The sequence below is a fragment of the Epargyreus clarus genome, unplaced genomic scaffold, assembly GCF_041222505.1.
Source record: "Epargyreus clarus isolate Ecla_fem2 unplaced genomic scaffold, WU_Ecla_fem_2.2 ptg000006l, whole genome shotgun sequence".
In the NCBI taxonomy this organism is placed as follows: Eukaryota; Metazoa; Arthropoda; class Insecta; order Lepidoptera; family Hesperiidae; genus Epargyreus; species Epargyreus clarus.
Genome location: NW_027332214.1, coordinates 8,522,407 through 8,545,593, shown reverse-complemented (window position 1 = coordinate 8,545,593; position 23,187 = coordinate 8,522,407). Strand labels below are relative to the sequence as shown.

The window sequence follows — 23,187 nt, the reverse complement described above, 5'->3', positions numbered from 1 at the left end:
TCGCACTTTATTAATGTTAATCAATTTACCCATTTTATCTATAATAATAATCATAATTTATCATCATTAATAATATAATCAATTCATTCACAATTAATATTAATCAAATAAATCTAGTATATATTTCATAATATAGTATATATTGTGAAAATTAATTTATGTAAAAAAAATACAAACGTTCTGGTGACGTCATCTCGTTTTGTTATTTTTTTTATAATATAGAAGTAGCAGACGAGCATGCAGTCCACCTGATGATAAGTGGTTACTGCCGCCCATGGACATCTGTAATCAACCCCAGATAGAATTAGATATTCCTACCTGAGGTCGGCCACAGATGCGCCGCTACCCCTGAGGACTAAGCTGGAACGGAAAAGTATGTATCCCTTACCACACCTTTCAAAACTTAACACAGCAGCGCCTAACACTGCTGTTATTAGGCAAAAATAGGTGTGGCGGTGGTGCCGCCGGAGTCGAACCACAAAGGATTCTACCACCTTCAAAATTCTACTATTCACTCATTCTAGAATTCCGAAACCCATTTAATGAAAAATAATTAAATACTCCACCATCTTTGAGCGTCCGCCATATTGGATTAAAAATGACATCATCACATCACTAAACATTTATCTCAAGTGGTTGGAGTTTGAAATTTAATTGACCGTCACATAAATACATATCGCGGCATGTTAAACAATAACTTGTAAAGCTTATAAAACCAAAACTGTTTAAATTACAACATACAAGCTCTTATTTGTTTGAACTAGTCTTGTAGTGTAGGCTAGTAGGAGCCAGTCACAAGAAGGCGTCCTTCAAGACAGTACGACTTGTGATGACTACAGTAATATAATTATACGCTACAAAGAATAATAATGGAGTATGTTAAATATGTGTTGTTTGTGTTCGTGTTAGTGAATTTTGAGGCGTTCGCTCACAGTAAGTAACAAGTAAACTGCGTGTTATAATAATAGTGGACATTTTAAGCAAACATACGTATAACGCAAATTCATTTTTAACCTGTGACTTTAATTTAAGAATCTACTTTGGTTTTTATTTATTTTGGTTTCTTTTAAATTACATAAAGCTCTACCAAGTACTTTAAAAAAAATAGAATAAGTTTTTTGCAAAAAAAAAAAAACTCAAAGAATTTCCTGCTCTTCCGTCTCGTCATTTTAAAATCTAACATTTACGATTTGCACGTATTATCCTCGTGATGGAACTCGTATCAGATTCAGTAAAATACATAGACAAATAATCCGGAGTTTAGGTTGACTGCCCATTGGCTATTATTGCATGAACGTCTTATCGCTTAACCTACTGAACAGTCGCTTATGCATCACGAAGGTCCAATTTGTTAGATAGTTAATTGTATTAGCCGTTACTTCCGTACAATCCGCTACTAATATGTATTATGTTATATATTTTAAACCATGCAGTTTCTACCACCCTCCCTACCACAAAGGATGCGCGCAGAAGCAAGAAGTAAAAATATACACCACACACTTACCACCAGGTGGTATGTATGGTGATAGTGCAATTTGTCGTTTAACCGACGAGCTGCACACGTATGATTTTATTCGAATAAACTATCCCCGCCTGCGTGGCGGGGCGGTCACCATACCGGTCTGACGCGCAAGGGGTTCGATCCCCGGCCAGACAGATATCTAAATGATGAATTTAGATTTCTGTTTCTGGGTCTGGGTGTTTGTGTATTTGTCAATGTGTGTCCATGGCACCCACGACACAGGGAATCCTAGTGTGGGGCTGTGAGTGTAGAAAGAGTTTATCAACGTCAGCTGTGTATAGATGCGTAAGCTACTAAATAGTCGCCGAAAAATTCGCAGTCCCGTTACCTACTACTTATACCTATAAGTAATAATCAAACCATCCAAATGTTTACCTACCGATCTATATGAACAATTTCTGCCTATAAGAAATTTTCAGTATCGAACTTTGGGGGGCAACATATTGGTAAGATAGATTATAAATAACGGGTGGTAATCGCTTAAGTTACCAGTTGCTCAAACGATAGTTGCTAATAGGTGGTCAGCCTTAAACAACTTTAGGTTACAACCTCCAGTGCGTCATCAAACACATCCGTGATAATAAATCAATCTCATGTTGACATGTATTTTTTTTTTTGTTTTATACTTATTATTAACATTTCAAAAGTTTTGATATCTTCGGGGACGCCCCGTCCAAGTCAGTTTATAAGACTATCTAACTACTCTAATCCGAAACGTTTTAAAATTCCATACCCAAAGAGTAAAGACGGAACCCTATTATCTATTGCTAAGACTCCACTGTCTAACCGTCAGACACGCTCCGTGACTCACGGGGCTCTATCTCCTGAACCGTAATAAAATTGAAATTAAAAGTGACACTTGAAATTTACACAGTGTGTATAATGGTAATACTAAAAATCAAAACAGTTGAAAAAATGTGTGTCGCCATACAAGAAATGACAATTTTCGACGCTTTTCGCTTTATCTAATGAACCGTAAGATGTAGACAGTTCAATCTTAATGCATGTAGGTACTTCAATGGTACCTATAATAACAAATACTAAAAATAAAAATGTTGGTGAAGGAACCCGCCAGGTTCACCTTGCACTTGGCCAATTATTAATGTTCTTAAAAGGTAATAAATGTACCTAATATTCTCGCACGATTTCGAGGGTAAACCAGTTATTGTGTCGGTGGAAAAATGACGACCATATTAATCATCAGGAATGGCTAAGCATCTGTAACCGGCACATGTTAGAATCTCTTGTTTTTATGAAGTTGGTTACGGATTTGGATGTCAATCATTTTTTGATCTCTTACAATCAGGGGGACTGCATCCTCATTTGCTACTTCAATCTTATAAAAAGATGTTTTATTTTATTTTTATATAGGTTAGGTTTAAGAATCTTTATTTCTCATAAGACTATTACATCACTTAGAATGAGACACTTAAAAAATATCATTATTTTATGTGTCCGGTATGTCTATATGTGTGTGTATGTGTGTGTGTGTGTGTGTGTGTGTGTGTGTGTGTGCGTGTGTGTGTGCGTGCACGCGTGTGTGGGTGTTTGTGTGAGCACGTGTATTCATGTGTGAAGTAGAAAATAAGTATGCTGTCCTACGGTAAGTGGCTACTACCGCCCATAGACATCTATAAACCCAGATAAGATTAGATGACAGATGCGTCGCTACCCCTGAGAGCTTAGTTAATATAACTCCCTTACTTTACATACCGAAAAACAGCTTAATGCTGCTATTATAAGGCACTATAGTGTGGTATTATCACCGGACTAGAACCAGAAGATGTTCTAACACCTTGCGAATATTTTATTGGTTCAAATGAAATAAAAAGCCCTGAACCTTTCAGAAGGATGTCCAGACTGCATTAGTATAACGAAGTGTCCGTCAGCAGCCAACTACCTGCATCCTCACAACCCTGATAATGTGCGGAAGTTAAGAGAAGCTTTCTGTGGATTCAACGGTCTAGGTACGATGGTGAGTCACACACAATAATCACAAGTCACACACAATGAATTGTCCATCAGTAGTTCCTCTTCAACAAATTTAGCGACTTCGACGCTAGAAATTTTTCTCCTTTTTCTGTTATTTACTTTTGTTTTTTAGTTATTTGCTGTAACTTGTATAGCATGTAAAATAAATGGTTTCTTTCTTTCTTTCAAAATAATGATTTTTGATATGCGACAACAAAGATTTGGCGCTTAAAATCATTTTGTGATTTTCCTAATGTCTTTTTGAATATAACAATTAATACATCTTTGTCAGCTTGATATGACTACACTATAATCTATAATCACGGGAATGAAATACCTGTTCCTTATTTGCATAGGTACTTGCGAATAATAACTGTCAGGTCTGCGACTATAGATGATGATTCGACTCAACTGTTTCGGACTCTACTCGATTCGACTCGACCGAATGATTCGACCAGACTGATCATCATCACCATCAACCCATTACATGACCCACTGCTGGGCACGGGTCTCGTCTCAGAGTGAGAGAGACCATAGTCCGCCGCGCATGCCAAGTGCGCATTGGTAGACTTCACACACCTTTGAGACTTTTTCTCGACTCGACTTGACTGATACATTCGACTGTTTCGGATACCCAGATACTGTTACCACACTTATTTCGCCAAAAAACAAATTCGTATATATAGAAGATTAAGAAGACCTTTTTGTGGTGTCGAGAAGGGAACCTTCAAAGGATACCCATTGCCGTGAGAGCGATATTGGGTTATGTTGGTTTACCAACTAAAAAAAAATCATCAATCAGTTAGTATAATAACCTACATAACAATTAGTTGATATAGGCGCCTATGTAATAATTTAAACTATTTAATTACAGGTATGCTGCTCCACCTTCCCAGATGTCACTCAAGATGCGGTAGAAAATCACCCGAACATCAACTTGCTGCCTAAAGATTGCGGCGATATCAACGGAGATCGGATTGTTGGTGGAAAATTGGCATCTCTTTATGAATTCCCTTGGATGGCCTTGATTTCGCACCGATTTGGTAAGAAATATCTTTATAAATTATATAAATATTTATAAGGTGGGTACCTAAAATGTTTTCTAGCGACCTTTAGAAGCAGATATTTTTGACGAATAAAATATCTTGCGCGAGCTCTGAAAAAAAGCTTTAAAAGCTTTAAACATGATAAATCACCATATTTAACAGAAGACGCAAAAAACCTTTTTCCGGGCCACCCTAATCTACATACATAGATCAAAAGACAGCACAGCCAGGTACAGTCAGAACCCGAAATACGCTTAAATTGTAATTTACGTGTTACAAAAAATAAAACAAATGTTTCCAGACGATGAAATTGCATTTAGATGTGCAGGAAGCGTGATCAACTCCCGCTACATATTGACGGCAGCACATTGTATCGCAGACAAGGAAATCGTCGGCGTCCGCATTGGAGAATTTGACCTGCGTTATGAGTATGACTGCCTACCAGCATACACCGGCGGTCCTGTTTGTGAATCACACATTCAAGTACGTGTTTTATTTTTTTACATATATATAATATGGAAGTGGCAGTTTGAAGGTGGTAGAACCCTTTATCGTTCGACCGGCGGCACCACCGCCACACCTATTTCTACCTAATAAAACCAGTGTTAGGCGCTGCTGTGTTCCGTTTTAAAGGGTGTGGTAAGGGAGACAGACTATTCCGAGGCATTCTAGCTTAGACCTCAGGGGTAGCGACGCATCTGTCGCCGACCTCATGTAGGAATATCTAATCTGGGGTTAATTACAGATGACAGTAGCCACTTATCACCAGATGAACTGCATGCTCGTCTGCTACTCCTATATTATAAAAAAAACCTGAGGTGGGGCACAGGTGCACCGCTACCCCTGAGGACTAAGCTGGAACGCCTCAGAAAAGTATATCTCCTTTACCACTCCCTTCAAACCAGAACGCAGTAGCGCTTAACACTGCTGTTATTATGGAGAAATAGGAGTGGCGATGGTTCTGCCGGAGTTAAACCATTTCGTCTTTCATTGACCGTCGCAGGATCTTCTCTATGATGGACTCGAACTTAGCGCTGATGTTCGCAGTAGATAATTACTTAGCAATAAAACTGATACTCCAGTTACTGTTAATTGTTACACGTCAAAAAGCAAATGTGCGTGAGGTCATCAAAATCAAAAAATTTATAGTCTTCAAAATATAGTTCGACTGAGGTACCACCGCCACGTCTACTTCTAGCGTGTAGAAGTATACGTATAAGGCAAATTATGTAAATGCTGACATACCAATGACACGACCATCCTCAGTAGTAGACAGCACATCGTGGATTGTTCTACACCCACTGTTCTATATAAAGTTGTTTGCAGATCTTAATGGCGGTAGTGGTCGCTTACCATTAGAAGAACAGCACACTCACTTCCTTCTAGAATATTATCTTATATATAAAATTCTCGTGTCACAATGTTAGTTACCGTACTCCTCCGAAACGGCTTTACCGATTTTCACCAAATTTAATATGCATATTCAGTAGGTCTGAGAATCGGCTACTATCTACTTTTCATACCCAGTGATAAGGGTTGTTCACCCTTAACAATTTTTTATTTATATGGCAACACGACGTTTTCCGGGTCAGCTAGTAAAATATATGTTGCTAAGTCAGTAATGTGCAATATTGCCCCATTTTGTTTACACAACTTTATCTGGTGACCTTTTCTTGGCCCGTATTTCTTGATATGCTTAATTATTAAAATAGGTAAATTGTGTTGTTTACTGACATACCCTTGTAATGAAAAACCCAGTCATAAGAAACACGCATAAAAAAATCAATAACAAATGAAGAGAAGAAATATATTGCAAAAATATTGCGTTTTTAAATGTTGTAGATAATAATGGAACGTGAAGCGGGCTACTGCATGGATATCTGTAATCAACAACTACCCATTACTGTCCCACTGCTGGGCACGGGTCTCCTCTCATAATGAGAAGGATTAGGCCGTAGTCCACCGCGCTGGCCAAGTGCGTATTGGTAGGATTCACATACCTTTGCGATTTTTTTATAAATCTCACCGTTTAGCAAGTGATAATTAATTTCTAATACGCAAATAACTTTGAAAAATCAGAGGTGCGTGCCTGGGATTTGAACCTCGGACCATTTGATCGAGAGGCCGAGTTTCTTAACCACTAAGCTATCACTGCTTCTCATCTGTAATCAACCTCAGATAAAATTAAATTCCCACCCGAGTTATGCGTTGCTTTACCCCGACTTAAGAATACCAAATAAATATGCCCAACACATCCTTCAAGCCAGAACATTGCTGTTATGCGGCAGAAATAGGTGTGGCAATGGGCCCTTAGGAACCGAACCAGAAAGAGTTCTACCACCTTACAGCATAGATAAGTACAGATATCTCACCCCTTGTATTTGAAGGAAGCCATTAAATGGCTTAAATATCTGACAATTCTGTCAGCTTTTTAATGGCTTAATGGCTGTCATGGTGTAAATACGCGGAACAATGCCGACATGCGCATTTAAGTGGTGCAAAAACAAAAAATCGAAGAAAAAGTTCCGAGAAATATCGTTTCATTCTTAAATGATCTAATGACAGTGACAATTTCAATTGTCAAATTTGGTTACATCTGTAACATTTATTAATCTATGCCTTACATTTACATGAATTTTATATTGCAGGATATACCAGTGGAGTCGGCAGTTTATCACGAGAAGTATGTGGGATATCCGAGATACGCCTACGACATCGGATTAATACGTCTTGCGACACCTATTGACTTGACATATAGTAAGGAAATATCTTGGATTTGTATTTTTTACTAAAACATTCTTTGAAGCTATCGATGGATCATTCGTTTCTATACAGTGAAAATCAAAGTTTGATATTCTGTATATATCATAAGCCACTCAGTGGCAGAATAAGCGATTGTACAAAACAGTTTTGACATCTAATATCTACATATACCTTATTCACAAATCACAATTGATCACCTTATTCACAATTGATTTGATTTGTATCTGGGGGCAGGGCCGTGCCTCCGCTAAGTCGAAAAAAAAAATTGGCATGGCCGTACCATTATTTTCTCGACGCAATTCAGGCCATTTTCAACCCCCTTTAACTTCGTTGTAGGTAAAGCTAGAAGCCTGAATTTTTAGAAGCTATTTCAAATTTCATTCAATTTGAACCAGTAGTTTCAATGTTACAACTTGTCAAAAATCTAAATTTTGTCACTCACTCACTGACTGACTGACCGATCATCAAAAGTATTAGGTACTTCTAACAAACACGGAAACTTCAATTTAAGAATACAATAAGTGTTTAACATATTAACCAAGGAAAAATTAAAATACTTTGCTTTTTCCTTTTGTTCAGAAAACGCTCAACCAATTTGCTTGCCGACAACAAAGGAGCTCCGGAAAGAATCCATTGCAAATAAAATAACAACGGTCGCTGGGTGGGGCCTCACAGAAAACCTTAAAGAATCTTCGGTACTCTTGAAAGTCTCTCTCCCTGTTCAGCCTGAAGAGGAGTGCATTAATTTTTACAGCAGGTATGGTTGGATCCCAATGATCGATTTCATACAAGTTTTCACCTGACATTCAAACTCTACCATAAGCATTATAGAAATATTTGGGATTTTTAATTATTAAATTAAATATCATCAATATAATCAAGCTATCATACAAGATTAAAACAAAGAATGTTAAGAAATAGAAGTGAAAAAAATTAACTGTTTTGTCCCAGCCTGTCCATCTGTCTGTCTGTCACAGGACACTATCTCTGGAACCGTAATAGTAACACTTGAAATTTTCACAGTACATGTAAAATTGTGGCCGCTATAACAACAAACTAATAAAAAATAAAAATAGAAAAAATCTTTGAAAAAAAAAAAGAGGTTGTCATACAAGAAACCTATGTTTTGGCACTTTTCGCTTTATCTATTGATTGGTAATAGATAGACAGTTTCAACTTTCACAATATATTCACGCTGCTATGACAACAAATATTTAAAATTTAAAAAAAAACATTAAAAATTTGGTGGAACGGAACCACCGTGTGCGAGTCTGATTCACACTTAGCCAATGTCTATGTTATTAATATCTCTATGCCTATTTGCAGAATTCTGGAACCAAGCGATGAAAAAACGGGATCCACACAGTTTTGCGCCGGGACCGACAAGAAAGATACATGCAGCGGTGACTCAGGAGGTGCTCTCCTATTGGAAAAGACATTAAATAATATTTCCAAGTATATCCAGTACGGAATTGTGTCACAGGGCCGTCGAAATTGTGGAGTCGAAGTCCCCTCGGTGTATACCGCTGTAGCTGCGTTCATGCCGTGGATTCTAGACCATATCAAACAATAGTTTCTACGTACAGTCAGTTTTATAAGGTTATAATTATAAAGTTACAATATAATTATTACAATATAAGTACAATATAACTATAATTATCGTAACAGCCCGCTAATAACTGACCATTTGCCGTCGTACCGTGAATTTACCCTGTTGATACTTGACACCATAGATAAGTATAGATATCTCACCGCCTTGTAATTGAAGAAAGCCATTAAATGGCTTAAACGGCTAACAATTCTGTCAGCCATTAAATGACTGTCATGGTGTAATTTACGCGGAACAATGCCGACATGCGCAGTGTAGTGGTGCAATAACACAAAATCGAAGAAAAAGTGCGGAGAAATATCGTTTCATTCGTAAATTATCTAAAAACTACATTCTTTTATACTTTTCAAATACGAAAATAGATGACAGTGACAATTTCAATTGTCAAACTGGTTAAATTTTCTTATTAGGAGTGAGTAATCTTTACTGATCTATGCTTGACACAAACAAACACGCAGTCCACCTCATGGTAAGTGCCTATTACCCATGGATATCTGTAATCGACCTTAATAACCCTGAGATTATCTCTGTCAGATCAATCTTAATTGAAGTTAGCCACAAATGCCAGAACACGTCATTTTCAAATTATTTTTAGATGTCTGTCTGTACCCTTACCATGAGTTTTTACCTTTTGACAAAAATATGAATGTTTTGGTATTTGTTTACGTATTTGCCCATACAAATTCCAATCAGAACCCCTAGCGGATTGTATCAGAACTATAGTGTCAGTAACGAAACTTTAAATGTCTAATAATGTCTCTCTTTTTTGCGAACATGTGAGGCAGATAAAAAGACTTGAGTACTTACTTATTGTTACATTTACTCAGTCTACTGAAACGGAACAGAATAATGGAGTTAATGTAACGTAAAATTGTGGGATGTTTTGAAAAGTCATGGTAAGGCCAGGGATTAAACCCGGAACCTTTTGTGCTTCAAACCGGTATGGTGACCGTGCCGCCACGCGGTCCGTCCTGTTATTCGAGTGTCTTATTTTTTTGCATGTACTCGTCCTATGCGGAAGGAAAGATGGTGTATAATACGATTAAAATATTGGTAGTGGGCTGTTACGAGGAAGTTTTATTCTGACTGAATATCACTTTATAGTCCCATTTATACATAGAATCAACTATCTAAAAAGACGTTAACTTCAACGTACACTGTACTACAATATTTGTCTTTTTGTAAAATACTTCATTAACTTAACCATTCCGTTTGAATCAAACTCAAATTCTAGTCTGATAAAAGTATAAAGGATGTATATAAACTGAACATTAAACTTCATAAGTGTCCTAATTTCTATCTAATGTGTTAATTACATAGCATTTTAATAAGTATATGTTAGTATAAGATGACAATTGATTGTAAAAATTTGTGGCAATTCAATAATAAAATATCGTGAAACAGAATAATGACAGAAACCAATTAAATATATGTATTTTAGAAGTCGGAATTGTCAATCATTACTGCCCACTGCTGGGCACGTGTCTCCTATCGGGGGGTCCACCTTTCTGGCTAAGTGCGAATTGACTTCACAGTTCACACACCCTTGAGATTTTTTTCGTACAGGTTTCACCACAATGTTTACCTTAACCGTTTAAGCAAGTGATGTATAAATTAGTAATAGGCACATAGCATTGAGAAATCAGAAGTGCCTGGGATTTGAACCTCGAACACTCGAACACTGTGTTCCGGTTTGAAGGGTGCGGTACTTATTCCTCAGTGGTAGCGGCGCATCTGTGGCCGTAGGAATCTAATCTTATCTGGGAAAGATCACAGATGTCCATGGGTGGTAGTAGCCACTTACAATCAGGTGGACTGCATGCTCCTCTGCTACTCTTATATTATAAAAATAATAAGAATAATAACACATGAATGAAGGTATGAGTGTAAAGCTCTCCAGGTCAGCGTCCGACATTGGCACCGCGTTCAGAGGACCGGTTGCTTTAAGATAAAAATGTCGAGGTCCTCTACTTAGCAATGAGGATTGCAACCGAGGCTTAGAGGAACGTTACCAAATATGGAATAGTATCCCTAATATGGAATACAGGCATTTCTATCAAACGGAAAGTGACATACGTAGTAAACAGTGTTCGTCTCTCTCTACGTGTCCACATCGTGGATACAGGGTCGTAACATGTCAGTCGAGCGAGCCCTTTCGTCACAGTAGCAGTGTTTTGTTTTGTCGGTGCCGCATAACTTTCTAAGGTATGTAAAAAACAAGTATTTTTCTCATAAAAAGTGCACACAGTATTGTTGTTATAACTTCTAGACATTGATTAGATGTTCTTTTGTGGGTTTTAGCGGTATTTCATTGTATTAACTTATCAAATATAAAAATATAAATGTCAGTTTTAAGTTGTTGGAAAATCCTAATATGGACAAATCATGGCATCCAATTATGGAATACCCCATAATTGGTTCCTTTAAGTATCAGCTGATTAGAGACGATTGTGTTAATTATAAATTAAAAGTATTTTTCTATTTTTCATGAGAATAGCTGGCGTCAACTCAAACAGGAAACGAAAGATTGAAATGCAGAGAAAAAAATGGGTTATTTGAGAGCTGCAAAACACTTTGGTTTGGCCAGAAAAACGAACTATCGCCAGAAGAAGCCGCAGCTACTACACTTAGGAGGAAAACTGTTTTAGGGACAACTCTCGAAAATATTTTGGCAGATTACATTTTGACGATGGAATATTAGATTAATGACAATTGTTGTTGCTATGCACGCTACTGGTCATTTTGTACCTACCTCCCTTTATTATATTCCTTCGCAAGAATATGAGTGATCAGCTAATGAGAGGCATTGGACTGTTGGCATTGGACAACCGTCAGGATGGATCCAAATGAACATATTTACTGAGTGGTTCAAACATTTGAATTAAATTTTCATAGTGTTTATAGTATTCCATATATGGGGTACCTATTCCATATTTATTTATTTATTTATTTATTTATTTATTTATTTATCATTGGGTTACACCAACAAAGTGAACACTTATACATTGTCTAGACATATCACGTTGAACTTAAATCTAAGTGTCACCTCAATTACAGGTGTAAACTACATTCTGATAACTACGTACTAAACATTAAATAAAATGATTGACAATTAAAAAAACAATATAGAATACGATAGGAACAATAATAATAAAATTAGGAATTAAAACAATAAAACAATAATATTTAGATACCATTATCATTATTTAGTTTTTATTTTTATTTTATTTTAAATTAGTCAATGTAACCAAAACTTGTTACAAAATAAAGCGTTTTTACTCGTATATGGTTATTATTAACGACTACAAAATGTTTTTTATTTGTAACGTTTGGGCAAATTATGTGTAATAAACAAAATGGTATTCCATATTTGGTCACTTTCCTCTAACATAACCTTTTTTTTGTTATTAAGAAGAAGGATTCTAACCGCCGATCCGAACCGATTCTAACGAAAGGTCGATCACTATCACAGACCTGTACTGTGATCACTTACTTTAACCTGAAGTTTTTAATTCTGGTATCAAGTCACGTTAAGACATGTCGCCACATGTTTCTGAATCACGCTATAAATGTTTTCTCTATGTCTTGTATGCAATGCAATGTCCGTAATCCATAAATGCAATATGCAAGGTCCGTACTGAGAATGTCAGATCACGACAACTTTCCAAGTATCACCTAGCCTAGGGGGAGAAAATCATGTTTTAGTCCCTTTGCGAAGAGGGTCTGAGATATATGATAAACGTGGCTGATATACTAAGTTTTTCGAAAACTGTGCTGAGGCAGCACCACTACACTAATTTGTACTGTAGAACAACAGAGACCAACGCTGCAGTGTTCTGATTTGAAGGGTTTTGGTAAGAGTATCCTTGTAAGTACCAACGGCGGCGGTGGCCACTTACCAACAGAAGGACTGCTCGTTTGGTACCTCTATGTAATATAGTGGTATGTTTGTTACCAAATTGAATAATGTTCAAAAATATTTTTTTAATAATTAAATAATGTTTGGTGCTGGTTATTATATCTAAGTTATCAGAACGGACCTTCAATATTGATTGATCCGGTCAATAAGAGGCATTAACTAGTATCAACTGACGATCGACATTGATCTAATTTCGAATCGATCGATCGATTGATGTGGGCCCACCCTTGCACGCCTTTGAGAACAATAGAACTGACCAAGATTTGTAGATATGTTTAATTATTTATTCCATAAATAAGTATATATATCTCGCCGCGTAAGCCGTTAAATAGCTGACATGTATCAGCCATTTTATCGCTGTCATGGTGTAATTTACGCGGAACAATGCCGATATGTGCAGTAAGGTGGTGCAAAAACACGAAATCGAAGAAAAACTGCGGAGAAATATCGTTTCATTCGTACATGCTCTAAAAACTACATTTTAATATTTTTCAAATACGAAAATAGACAATTTCAATTGTCAAAACTGGTTATATTTTCCTGTTAGGAGTGATTAATCTTTACTAATCTATGATTTATTCATACTTTATTGTAAATATAGGGGATATAAAAGGTGAACTTCTCGAATGTTCTCATCAAGTTACTTTCACAGTGTTCCGATTCGCTAATCTTATGTATAAAATGATCGTGTCACAATGTTAGTTACCGTACTCCTCCGAAACGGCCTTACCGATATTCACCAAATTTTATATGCATATTCAGCAGGTCTGAGAATCGGCTACTATCTATTTTTCATACCCCTAAGTGATAAAGGGTGAACCTTAACATTTTTTTATTTATAACACGTTTGCTGGGTCAGCTAGTGACATAAGAAAAATATTGTAACTGACAAATTGACTTACTGTGTCTCTACAGGCTTCTACAAAAAAATATATTTTTTTATTTTATTAATTATTTTATTGTAATAAACTGTTTCTCACTGGGTGTTTAGGGTACCGTGCACAAAGGGTAATAACGGAACCCTATTACTAAGCCTCCGCTGTCTGTCCGTCTGTCACAGGGCTCTATCTCAAGCGATAGAGCCCTGTGACAGACGGACAGAACGAAGTATCTATCTATTATGGTTCAAGAACCATAATAGATAGATACTTGAAAATTTCACAGAGTATGTATAACCGTGGCCACTATAACGACTAATACTAAAAATAAAAAAGCGTGAAAATAAATAGGAGTCACCGCCAGGGCCGGATTTAAGGGAGGACAACCGGGGGGGCAACCGGGGCGGCAGCCCCGAGGCCTCCACAAAAGAGGGGCCCCCGCAATAGAGACGTCGGATGTTTTTTTTAATTCCGACTAGTAAACACTAATAAACACTAGTAAAAAAAAATATTTTCCTGTGATATTTTTTTCGCTGTTTTACCTTTATCTACAGTAGGTACTTTGTACAATTGAACACTAGAAGAATCTACCTGCGTTTCATAATAAAATATTTATTGAAAAACTCAACAGAAAAAATTGTTCATTTTATTCGGAAAATAATTTGGGGCCAGGGGGCCTCCACTCCTTTGTTGCCCCAAGGCCTAGACCTCTAAATCCGGCCCTGGTCACCGCAAAGAAACAAAATTAAATATAAAAAATTAATTAGCTTAATTTGAGAGTACGATAACCTCCGTTGCGAGTTCGAGTCGTTTGGTCAATTATTTGCGATAAAAGAATATAATTAAAACAAAGACAACGTATCAACGAAGCAACATATAAGGTCAGGGTCTATCAATATTAAATAAGGGTATCACTAAACGCTAAAAACGCTTTCTACACTCACAGCCCCACACTAGGATTCCCTGTGTCGTGGGTGCCATGGACACACATAGACAAATACACAAACACCCAGACCCAGAAATAGAAATCTAAATTCATCATTTAGATATCAGTCTGGCCGGGGATCGAACCCGGGACACTTTGCGCGTCAGACCGGTATGGTGACCGCTCCGCCACGCGGGTCGTCATATCACTGGAATAAGTTAGACCGGTATGATGTCATATGGGAATTTTATAAATCTTGAGTTTCTTTTAAATATATATTTCGTAGTCACCTTAGTCAGTCATTGTCGGTCGACACTTGAAAACGACCGTGCATTTTCTCAACATCCTTTAATATTCATATAAAATGTATACCTTTATAGCATTAAGTGCGTTTTTGGTTACTATAGGCGTTACTTTAGTTCAGAGCCGTAAGTATTTTGATTTTGATTATAATAAAAAATTAAGTATCTATATAAAATTATCTAAATAATTAACCCTTAAAAGGCAAGGTAATAGGTACCTATAGTGTTTATTTATAAACAGCTTTAAGTGTTTTGTTTATAAATGTTTGTTTTTTTATATAAAATGGTGTTATATACCTAAATAATGTAAATATCTCATATGTTTATACAGTTTCTTGGTTTAATTTGAACATTTTTGTTTTGTTCGTAATAACAGTTTTGTGAATAACATCAGATGTAATGTTCTTTGTTTATCGATACTAAATATAAATCTAATTAAAATTTACATCGTTGTATGTTCATCTTATAGTGTGTGAAATTGTATTAGTAATCGTGAGGTCAAAAACAATGAATATACTACGATTATTAGACAACCTTATAAAATTCAAGGCCACATACGTAAATATATAGCAAATATATACCTACTCATACATACGATTTCTATACAAAATAATCTAAAAAATGCCGTATAATCACATTAAAATTTGCATTTATTACAATTTAATAACAAACTAAATATAAGTATGCATGATCTTCATTATCATCTCAGTGAATCAAAATGAACTGTGTGACCAGATCTTGTAGAGTTCGAGACGTGTAAAAATATTTATGTAATATGTGTGGCGGTGGTGCCGCCGGAGTCGAACCACCAAGGGTTCTACCACCTTAAACTTCGAAACTTCGAATTAACTTCGAAAACTCAATTGCTTAGGTTTCGAACATGTGATACCCAAGTGGAGAGTAATTTCTGTCATCACTGCTTATAACTGAATCATCACATATTTAAAGATGATAGAACCCTTTGTGGTTCCACTCCGGTGGCACCACCGCCACACATATTTCCGTATAATAACAGCAGTGTTAAGCACTGCCATGTTCTAGTTTCAAGGGTGTGGTAAGGGAGAGATACTTTTCAGAGGTATTCCAGCTTAGTCCTCAGGGTTAGCGGCGCAACTGTGACCGACTTCAGGTAGGAATATCTAATCCTATCTGGGGTTGATCACAAATGTCCATGCAGCACTGGCCACTTACCATCAGGTGGACTGCACGCTCGTCTGCTACTATGTTATACCTATAAAAAAACTTAATAACCTTTTTTTCTGTGGTTCTCAGAAGTATGCAGTGACTGCATGAATTACGACAAGTGCCCTCCAGCCCTCTACCTTGCAATAAATAAAAAAGACCAAGCCACGACACAGTTATTCAAACTTGCGTCATGTGGATTTGACCGAAGCACAAGACGACCAATACCAAAGGTGAGTATTATTGATCAATTCGCTTCCATACACGCTCGGTACAGTAATATCTCTAACTTACATGATTGGTGGGACCGAGTGATAACCGCGTAAGTCGAATTCGCGTAAGTCGGGGTATGCATGTATATACCATCGTATTGTATGATTTCGAATGTTTTGTCTTCTTGTGATTGTGTTGACTTCGCGCAACAGATACACATGATTACATGAATAATTGTAGGGTTAGTAAGCTTATTTTTTATAATATGGAATATCGGGACACACAAACCATAGGCGTATCGGCGGGATTTGAAAATCGCGTAACTCCGAATTCGCGTAAGTCGGGGTAGCGTAAGTCGGGGTATTACTGCACTAATAAATCATTTAGCGTCTATCCCCAATCGTCCTATTAAACTGTTGCCTTCCAAAAAAGGAAATTTAACAATTTCTGCCTACTAAAAATTTTGTTTACGTGACGTTCATGAACCCTCGGCTTGTGTTCGACTGTACCACAAAATAAAAACAAACAGAATTCAATCTCATGTATATATGTCGCTTCATATACCTACGTATGTAATCGCCCGAGTCCCACCGAGATAACGTGTCAGTGATCAGTATCTATGTGTGCGTTGGTCGAGCCCGCTTTGTATGAAGGTTAACTTGTGTTAGTTTTTATTTTGTGGCTGTACCTACTGAGGAATTTGCATCGCATTTCGTTTCCACTTGACATTCAGTAGACATTTTTTTCCAAACAACTTTTTATTTTATTCTAATGTACCTATTGGATCTGAATGTACCTATTGGATCTGATCTAATACTGGATCTGAGAAATATAATAGCTAGGCAACTTGCCCAAGCACTTTACTGTAAGTCTGTAAATATCTAAATTCCCTAGAATTATGTGCATTTGTATTCATAAAAATCTTTCGATTTCGGCCTGAACTTCTTAAAAACCTATTTCGGTCGGTCACTACTAAATATCAACGTATGAACAACGCAACTAAAACGATTTCATTAAACAGGTGTGCTGCTCGAAATTCCAACAAGAGGCGGAAGACATTCGAATATCTAATCACCCAAACTTGGACCTTTTACCTAAACGCTGCGGTGAAATCGAAGAGCACCGTATCATTGGTGGGAAGCAAGCAGATCCATTCGAATTCCCCTGGATGGCACTCATCGCACGTAGCCGTAAGATACAATTATGGTGATTGATCAAGATTTCGTTCTTGGTTTCGGCAAAATTTCGGCCAAAAATGATGTTTGGGTCAAAAATCGGCCGAACCTTTCAGTTGAACGAAAAAATCCAAATTAAGTAACTTGCCCAAACACTTTAAATTCTAGAGAATTGTGTAAAGTTTTATAAGTTTTCATAAAATCCGGCCCAAACTATGTCGGGAACCGAAGGTTTGTCTTCGGTTTCGGTCGGTCCCTAGTAATTATTTGGAAGAAAGAAAAAAAGAACGAAAGAAAATATTTATTTCGGTAAACGTCACAGTATGTACAAAGTAATGTAAATAAAAAAAAACGCGCGATTTGCATGCATAAGTTACTCAGTAAGTCCTCATCCGTGGACTGCCAGCTCATCGCTATCTTCAAATACATTAAAAGTCATTGCACTTCCAGTTCAAGGTCCAGAGTTTACTTGTGGAGGCAGTATAATCAACGAACGTTACATACTCACAGCGGCCCATTGCGTGTTTCAAAGGAGGATTGAGGCAGTACGTATCGGTGAATACGAAATCAAACCAACAAATGAAGCGGATTGTATTATGGATGAATGCGTGACACATAAGGTAATGCCTTCCTTTCCGTATATGTGCGTTTTTACAGTATTGAAGTAGCTAACAAACATGCAGTCCACCTGTTGGTACAGTTACAGTTACAGCCACCCATGGTCATCCGTAATGAACCACAGATAAAATTAAATTCCTACCCGAGGTACACACACATGGCCTCAGATACTTTGGTACCTCTTAGGACTAAGTTAGAACGCCTCGGATAAGTATGTGTCCGTTACCCTTCAAAGCGGAATACACCAGTGCTCAACAGTGCTGTTGTAAGCACATATTGGGTTGGCGGTGTCTCAAGAGAACTATACCTACAGAGTCCTACTAACTTCAAAAATGTGTACCCACTTGCCTACTTTGCTACCATGAAGATAATCACCATATATATAAGGATGAATATATATAAGGAACGCCGAAAAAATTTCAGTCTAAAAGGCTTATATTATTGCTTATTCATTTGTCATATAGTAAATTCCCAATGACAAATTAATTACTTCTACACAACTTAGCGCGATAACTGGATGCCATCTTTTACTTATTAAATTAAATTGTAGCCCAAAAACACAACAATTACGTTTTTTTTTTCATCACAGTGCCGGCGTCGCTCTGTTTAACGTATAAGCACAAAATTAAAAACGAACAGAAGGGAACAGAATCTCATGTATGTACTTCATTTCTTATACCTACGCTCGGCCAATGCGCTAGGGTTGTATACTTTAACTGATGCACTCATACTCCAAATCCACACTTACCCGCATAGCAAAAAACGTATTCTACAATATTTAAACTTAGCAATTAACATACTTTTACAATACAAATAGTTTTCACAACTAAAACAAAACACACAGGTTGAAGGTGGTACCACCTTTTATGGTTCGACCCCGGCGGCACCCCCGCCACACCTATTTCTGCCTATCTGGAGTTGATTACAGATGTCCATGTACTTGCAGTAGCACGTGTAGTAGCCACTTACCATCAGGTGGACTGCATGCTCGTTTGCTACTCCTATATTATAAAAAAAACTTTAAAACATATTCTTGTCATGATCACCAAAAATATCAACTCCTAGTGGCTCGGTTCAACAGGAAATACCAACTTACCTCTCTAAAAATTGGTAGATCAAAAAAGGAAAATTCACAGTTTAATGTTAAATTTAAACATCCGTGCACTGCACATTTACGGTATTTTTTTGTTGCTCCATTTCTTGCACAAAACAGTTCCAGACGCGTGTCAGAAGCGGACGTGTCAGCGGCGGATTGCCTTCTGTTAGTTTTTATTTTGTGGTATAAGTGTCAAAGTAGCTGATTTGTTTAAACTACAAAGAAACGCGCGGGAACTCCCCGCGTATAAGTCTCTAACCACTCTCAGGACCTTCTATGTTTAAATTCTTGTTACACATGCCTTTGTACTGTAATAAAAAATCGTGTTTCTATGCAGAAATCTTTTTTTAATACCTCACCTGATTCATTTTATCACATCGATAAAATGCGTTTACAATAAGAAAGTCAAAATGGTCAAATTGTTAATTTTGCCCATATACATGGGAGCCATCGTTATAATAATGACTTTTTTGTTTCATTTCAGGACTTTGAAGTAGAGTTATCAGTGGTTCACGAAGAGTATAACCAAATGCTTGGAACCAACGATATTGCACTGCTACGACTTACTGAACTCATGGACTTTCAGCAAGGTAAGTAACTCCGAAATCATCATATGAATTTCGAACTTAAGAGTGATGACTCGCAGAATCCAAGTCGACTAACCCAGGAGAGTCTTTGAAAGAATCAATAAAATAATTATAATTAAAAAACGAAAAACCACGCTAACATCGCACAAGGAAGGAATCCTGACGATCCTGCTGAATAAGACAAAATTATTAAAATCGCGTAAATCGCTTCTTGAGAAGTGTTTAAAATTTTAAATTATTTGGACCATTCAAGGTATCTAGGTAAAAATTGAGTTCAAAGATTCAGGTCAAGCTAATAAAAGCGTGGCAATGAGCGCTATTCATTAAAAAATTCAGATGTCGCCTTGAGGTCTACAGGTTTGAGGCGAAAGCAAATTGAAAATGGAGCATTTAGTCTCCCTTCTCCATCTCATGGAGTCTTTTTAGCTGGTTGAGCTTTCAACGATTAATAACATCTCAGCGTAGATAGTGGCATGTATCACCCTTTATGCTTCTACACCTCGCGAAGAGGTAATATATATATATTGGAATAAAATGTTTATGAATTGATTTGTGGAACCTCTATTACGCCCTTTTCTGTTATAGTATCCTTACTGTAATGCTTAGGTAGACCTTACATATCTAAACCGTGCCAAGCGGGTTATCGTGCGTAGCGACGCACCTGCCCCTGACCTCAGGTAGGACTCTCATCTTATCTACAGTTGGTTACAGAAACCCATGGGCGGCATTTGTCACAGACCATCAGATCTGCCTTTATGATTTACGCGTAAGAAGTCACCTGCAAAAGTCACAACTTTATAATTTTGTTTTTGTCTGCACAGATAACATATATCCTATTTGTCTACCGAAGACAGCACAACTACGTAATAAACCTTTAGCTCATCAAAGGGCCACCGTTGCTGGGTGGGGGTTCACTGAAGACTACATACCATTTTCCATTCTGCTCAAGGTAGACATCCCCATTGTCACGGTTGAAGACTGCAGGAACTTTTATAACAGGTACGTGTATATTGTAGCAAATTTAAAGAAGTTAGCACTCTATTTCTGTCTTATAATTGCACTTAAGCGCTGCTGTATTCTGGTTTGAAGGGTTTTGTGAGGAAGCCATGGTTTTACAAGGAGATTTTTTTTTTATAATATAGGAGTAGTAGAGAAGCATGCAGTCCACCTGACCACGCCTATTTCTGCCTAATAACAGCAGTGTTAGGCGCTGTTGTGTTCCGTTTTGAAGGATGTGGTAAAGGAGACATACTTTTCCGAGGCGTTTCAGCTTAGTCCTCAGGGGTAGTGGCGCATCTGTGGCCGAACTCAGGTAGAAATATCGAATCCTATCTGGGGTTGATTACAGATGTCTATGGGCGGCAGTAGTCACTTACCATCAGGCGGACTGTATACTAGTCTTCTACTCCTATATTATATAAAAAACATACACAAACAACGAGACCCAAAACAGATCATTCAGATATCTGTCTGACCGGGGATCGAACCTGGAACTCTCGGAGCGTCAGACCGGTGACCGCTCCGTATTGTGGGTCGTTAACGTTACCAACAACGAAGTTTTAACAGAAAAACAGATTTTTTTCCTGTTTACTCATGTTGAAAACGAAATATCCCTTCCGATAAATTAAATATTTTGATTATAATAAATAACTATATTCACAGGCACGAAGGCGATTACAACGTCACTGATAAAAAATTGTGTGCTGGAACGACCGGCAAAGACTCTTGTGGCGGAGATTCAGGAGGTCCACTGATGGTTAAAGTAAGTGACAACAAAACCGTGAGAGTTATTCAATATGGTTTGGTTTCATCTGGACCTGTACGATGTGGATCAGGTGTTCCTGGACTATACACTGAGATCTCAAAATATATGGGGTGGATTTTAGATAATATTACCCCTTAATAATGTTCGAGAAAGGGATATTATGGAGCACATTACTGAAAGTATCGGGTATTTGAAAATAAAATATATACGAAACCGTAACCAAATTCGATATCAAAAACTAATTCAAACCGAGTCGTAGTTTGTTTTTCGAATATTTTTGGAACTGGTTGGTCTGTGCATAGTTAAAATAAGACAGTATGCCAGAAGTAAATATCGGGGCGCGTTTTTAAATTACAAGTACATTCGAATCATATTTTTTTTTTCACTTACACGATTCCTTAAAAAAACAATATTTAGTAGGTATATTCGACAGTTTTCGTAACTGAAACTATCGAATAATCTGGAATAATTTCATAACCGTAGCTATCCAGAACCGAAATAATATTTCATATATCCATATGTGTTATATATAATATACGAAATTTCATATCCATAACATCTTGCATGTTACGACATGTAACTAATTTGCATGTTACGACAACCAGAAGGCACTTCGTTTATAGAAGTAAAAAAACAATCTCTGAATGTTATACTAAAAATAAGCTGTTTACATAAATGTAAATACACACTCAATAAAGACTCTTTGTATATCAATGCTTCTTATTATTAACCCAAATGATTTTCTCTCAATTGAAACTTGTGAGCTTCATTCTCGATTAAAAAGCTAAATATTCGGGAGAATTGATTTTTTTCTAAAATAAAAATAGCCTACGTTACTCCTTAGGTATATCATCAGCTCAACTACCAGAGAATGAGGTCAGAATCGTAAATCAAATAGTCAGACAGAAGACAAGCAGAAGAAAAACGGAATTTTCATTTTCTTTAACGATTAAAGTTTATTTGAATTTAAATTTAAAATTTGATACCTCAGATATCAGTTCAATAAATAAATAAGCCTCCATGTACCTATTTAAGGTTTAAGCGTGCAGTACCCGTACGCCATCAGGGTTGTGTAGTTGAAGGTCCAATTACACATATCATAAGAGAATACCGCACTGAAACTTGAGCTTTAAATGTTTATAAGAATAAATCTAGATTTTTCTGTTTTTTCCTCAACTGCAATATATTTTCCTTTTTCACGAAACAGACCCCCCGTGAAACTAGTCACACACAATGTCATCATTTGTCAAGTCCTTTGAATCACGTTGATGTGTCGCGTCATCGCGAAATAATCTCTGTACCTACATGAATCCTACTAAGTAATCCTATTCTACTATCCCTATTCCTTCTTGTAACAAAAACTGATTTGCATTACAATAATATGGTTTGTACATCAGATTACAATGTAAGTAGACTAAAATTTGTAAAGATTCTGCGTGGTTTGGCTATAATATAGCGATAACTTAATGTAAGTTAAATAATAATAATAATATATACTTTATTGTACCCACAACATAAAATAATAAAGAAAACATACAAATATAAAACAATACAATAGGCGGCCTTATCGCTAATCAGCGATGTCTTCCAGGCAACCTTAAGGTGAGGAGTAAAAG

At 36.9% G+C, this 23,187-nt stretch overlaps 2 protein-coding genes across 3 annotated transcripts; both read left to right on the top strand.

Annotated features, from left to right (window-relative positions):
• The first annotated feature begins 670 nt into the window (after positions 1-670).
• On the top strand, positions 671-10,361 carry LOC140742909 (CLIP domain-containing serine protease HP8-like). Its single transcript, XM_073073977.1, has 7 exons — positions 671-933; positions 3,370-3,497; positions 4,368-4,536; positions 4,841-5,022; positions 7,188-7,296; positions 7,882-8,059; positions 8,629-10,361. The coding sequence occupies exons 1-7, from the start codon at positions 870-872 to the stop codon at positions 8,873-8,875; spliced, it is 1,077 nt and encodes a 358-aa protein (XP_072930078.1). The 5' UTR covers positions 671-869; the 3' UTR covers positions 8,876-10,361.
• Positions 10,362-10,507: 146 nt separating this feature from the next.
• Positions 10,508-22,285, top strand: LOC140742910 (CLIP domain-containing serine protease HP8-like). Of its 2 annotated transcripts, none has more exons than XM_073073979.1 (7): positions 10,508-11,116; positions 16,208-16,350; positions 17,352-17,520; positions 17,956-18,125; positions 19,704-19,809; positions 20,628-20,805; positions 21,469-22,285. In XM_073073979.1, exons 2-7 carry the CDS (start codon positions 16,225-16,227, stop codon positions 21,707-21,709), a joined length of 990 nt encoding a protein of 329 aa, XP_072930080.1. In that variant the 5' UTR covers positions 10,508-11,116; positions 16,208-16,224; the 3' UTR covers positions 21,710-22,285. The 2 variants fall into 2 exon arrangements, with proteins under 2 accessions (XP_072930080.1, XP_072930079.1); XM_073073978.1 differs by lacking the exon at positions 10,508-11,116 and adding an exon at positions 14,823-15,061.
• Positions 22,286-23,187: the final 902 nt, after the last annotated feature.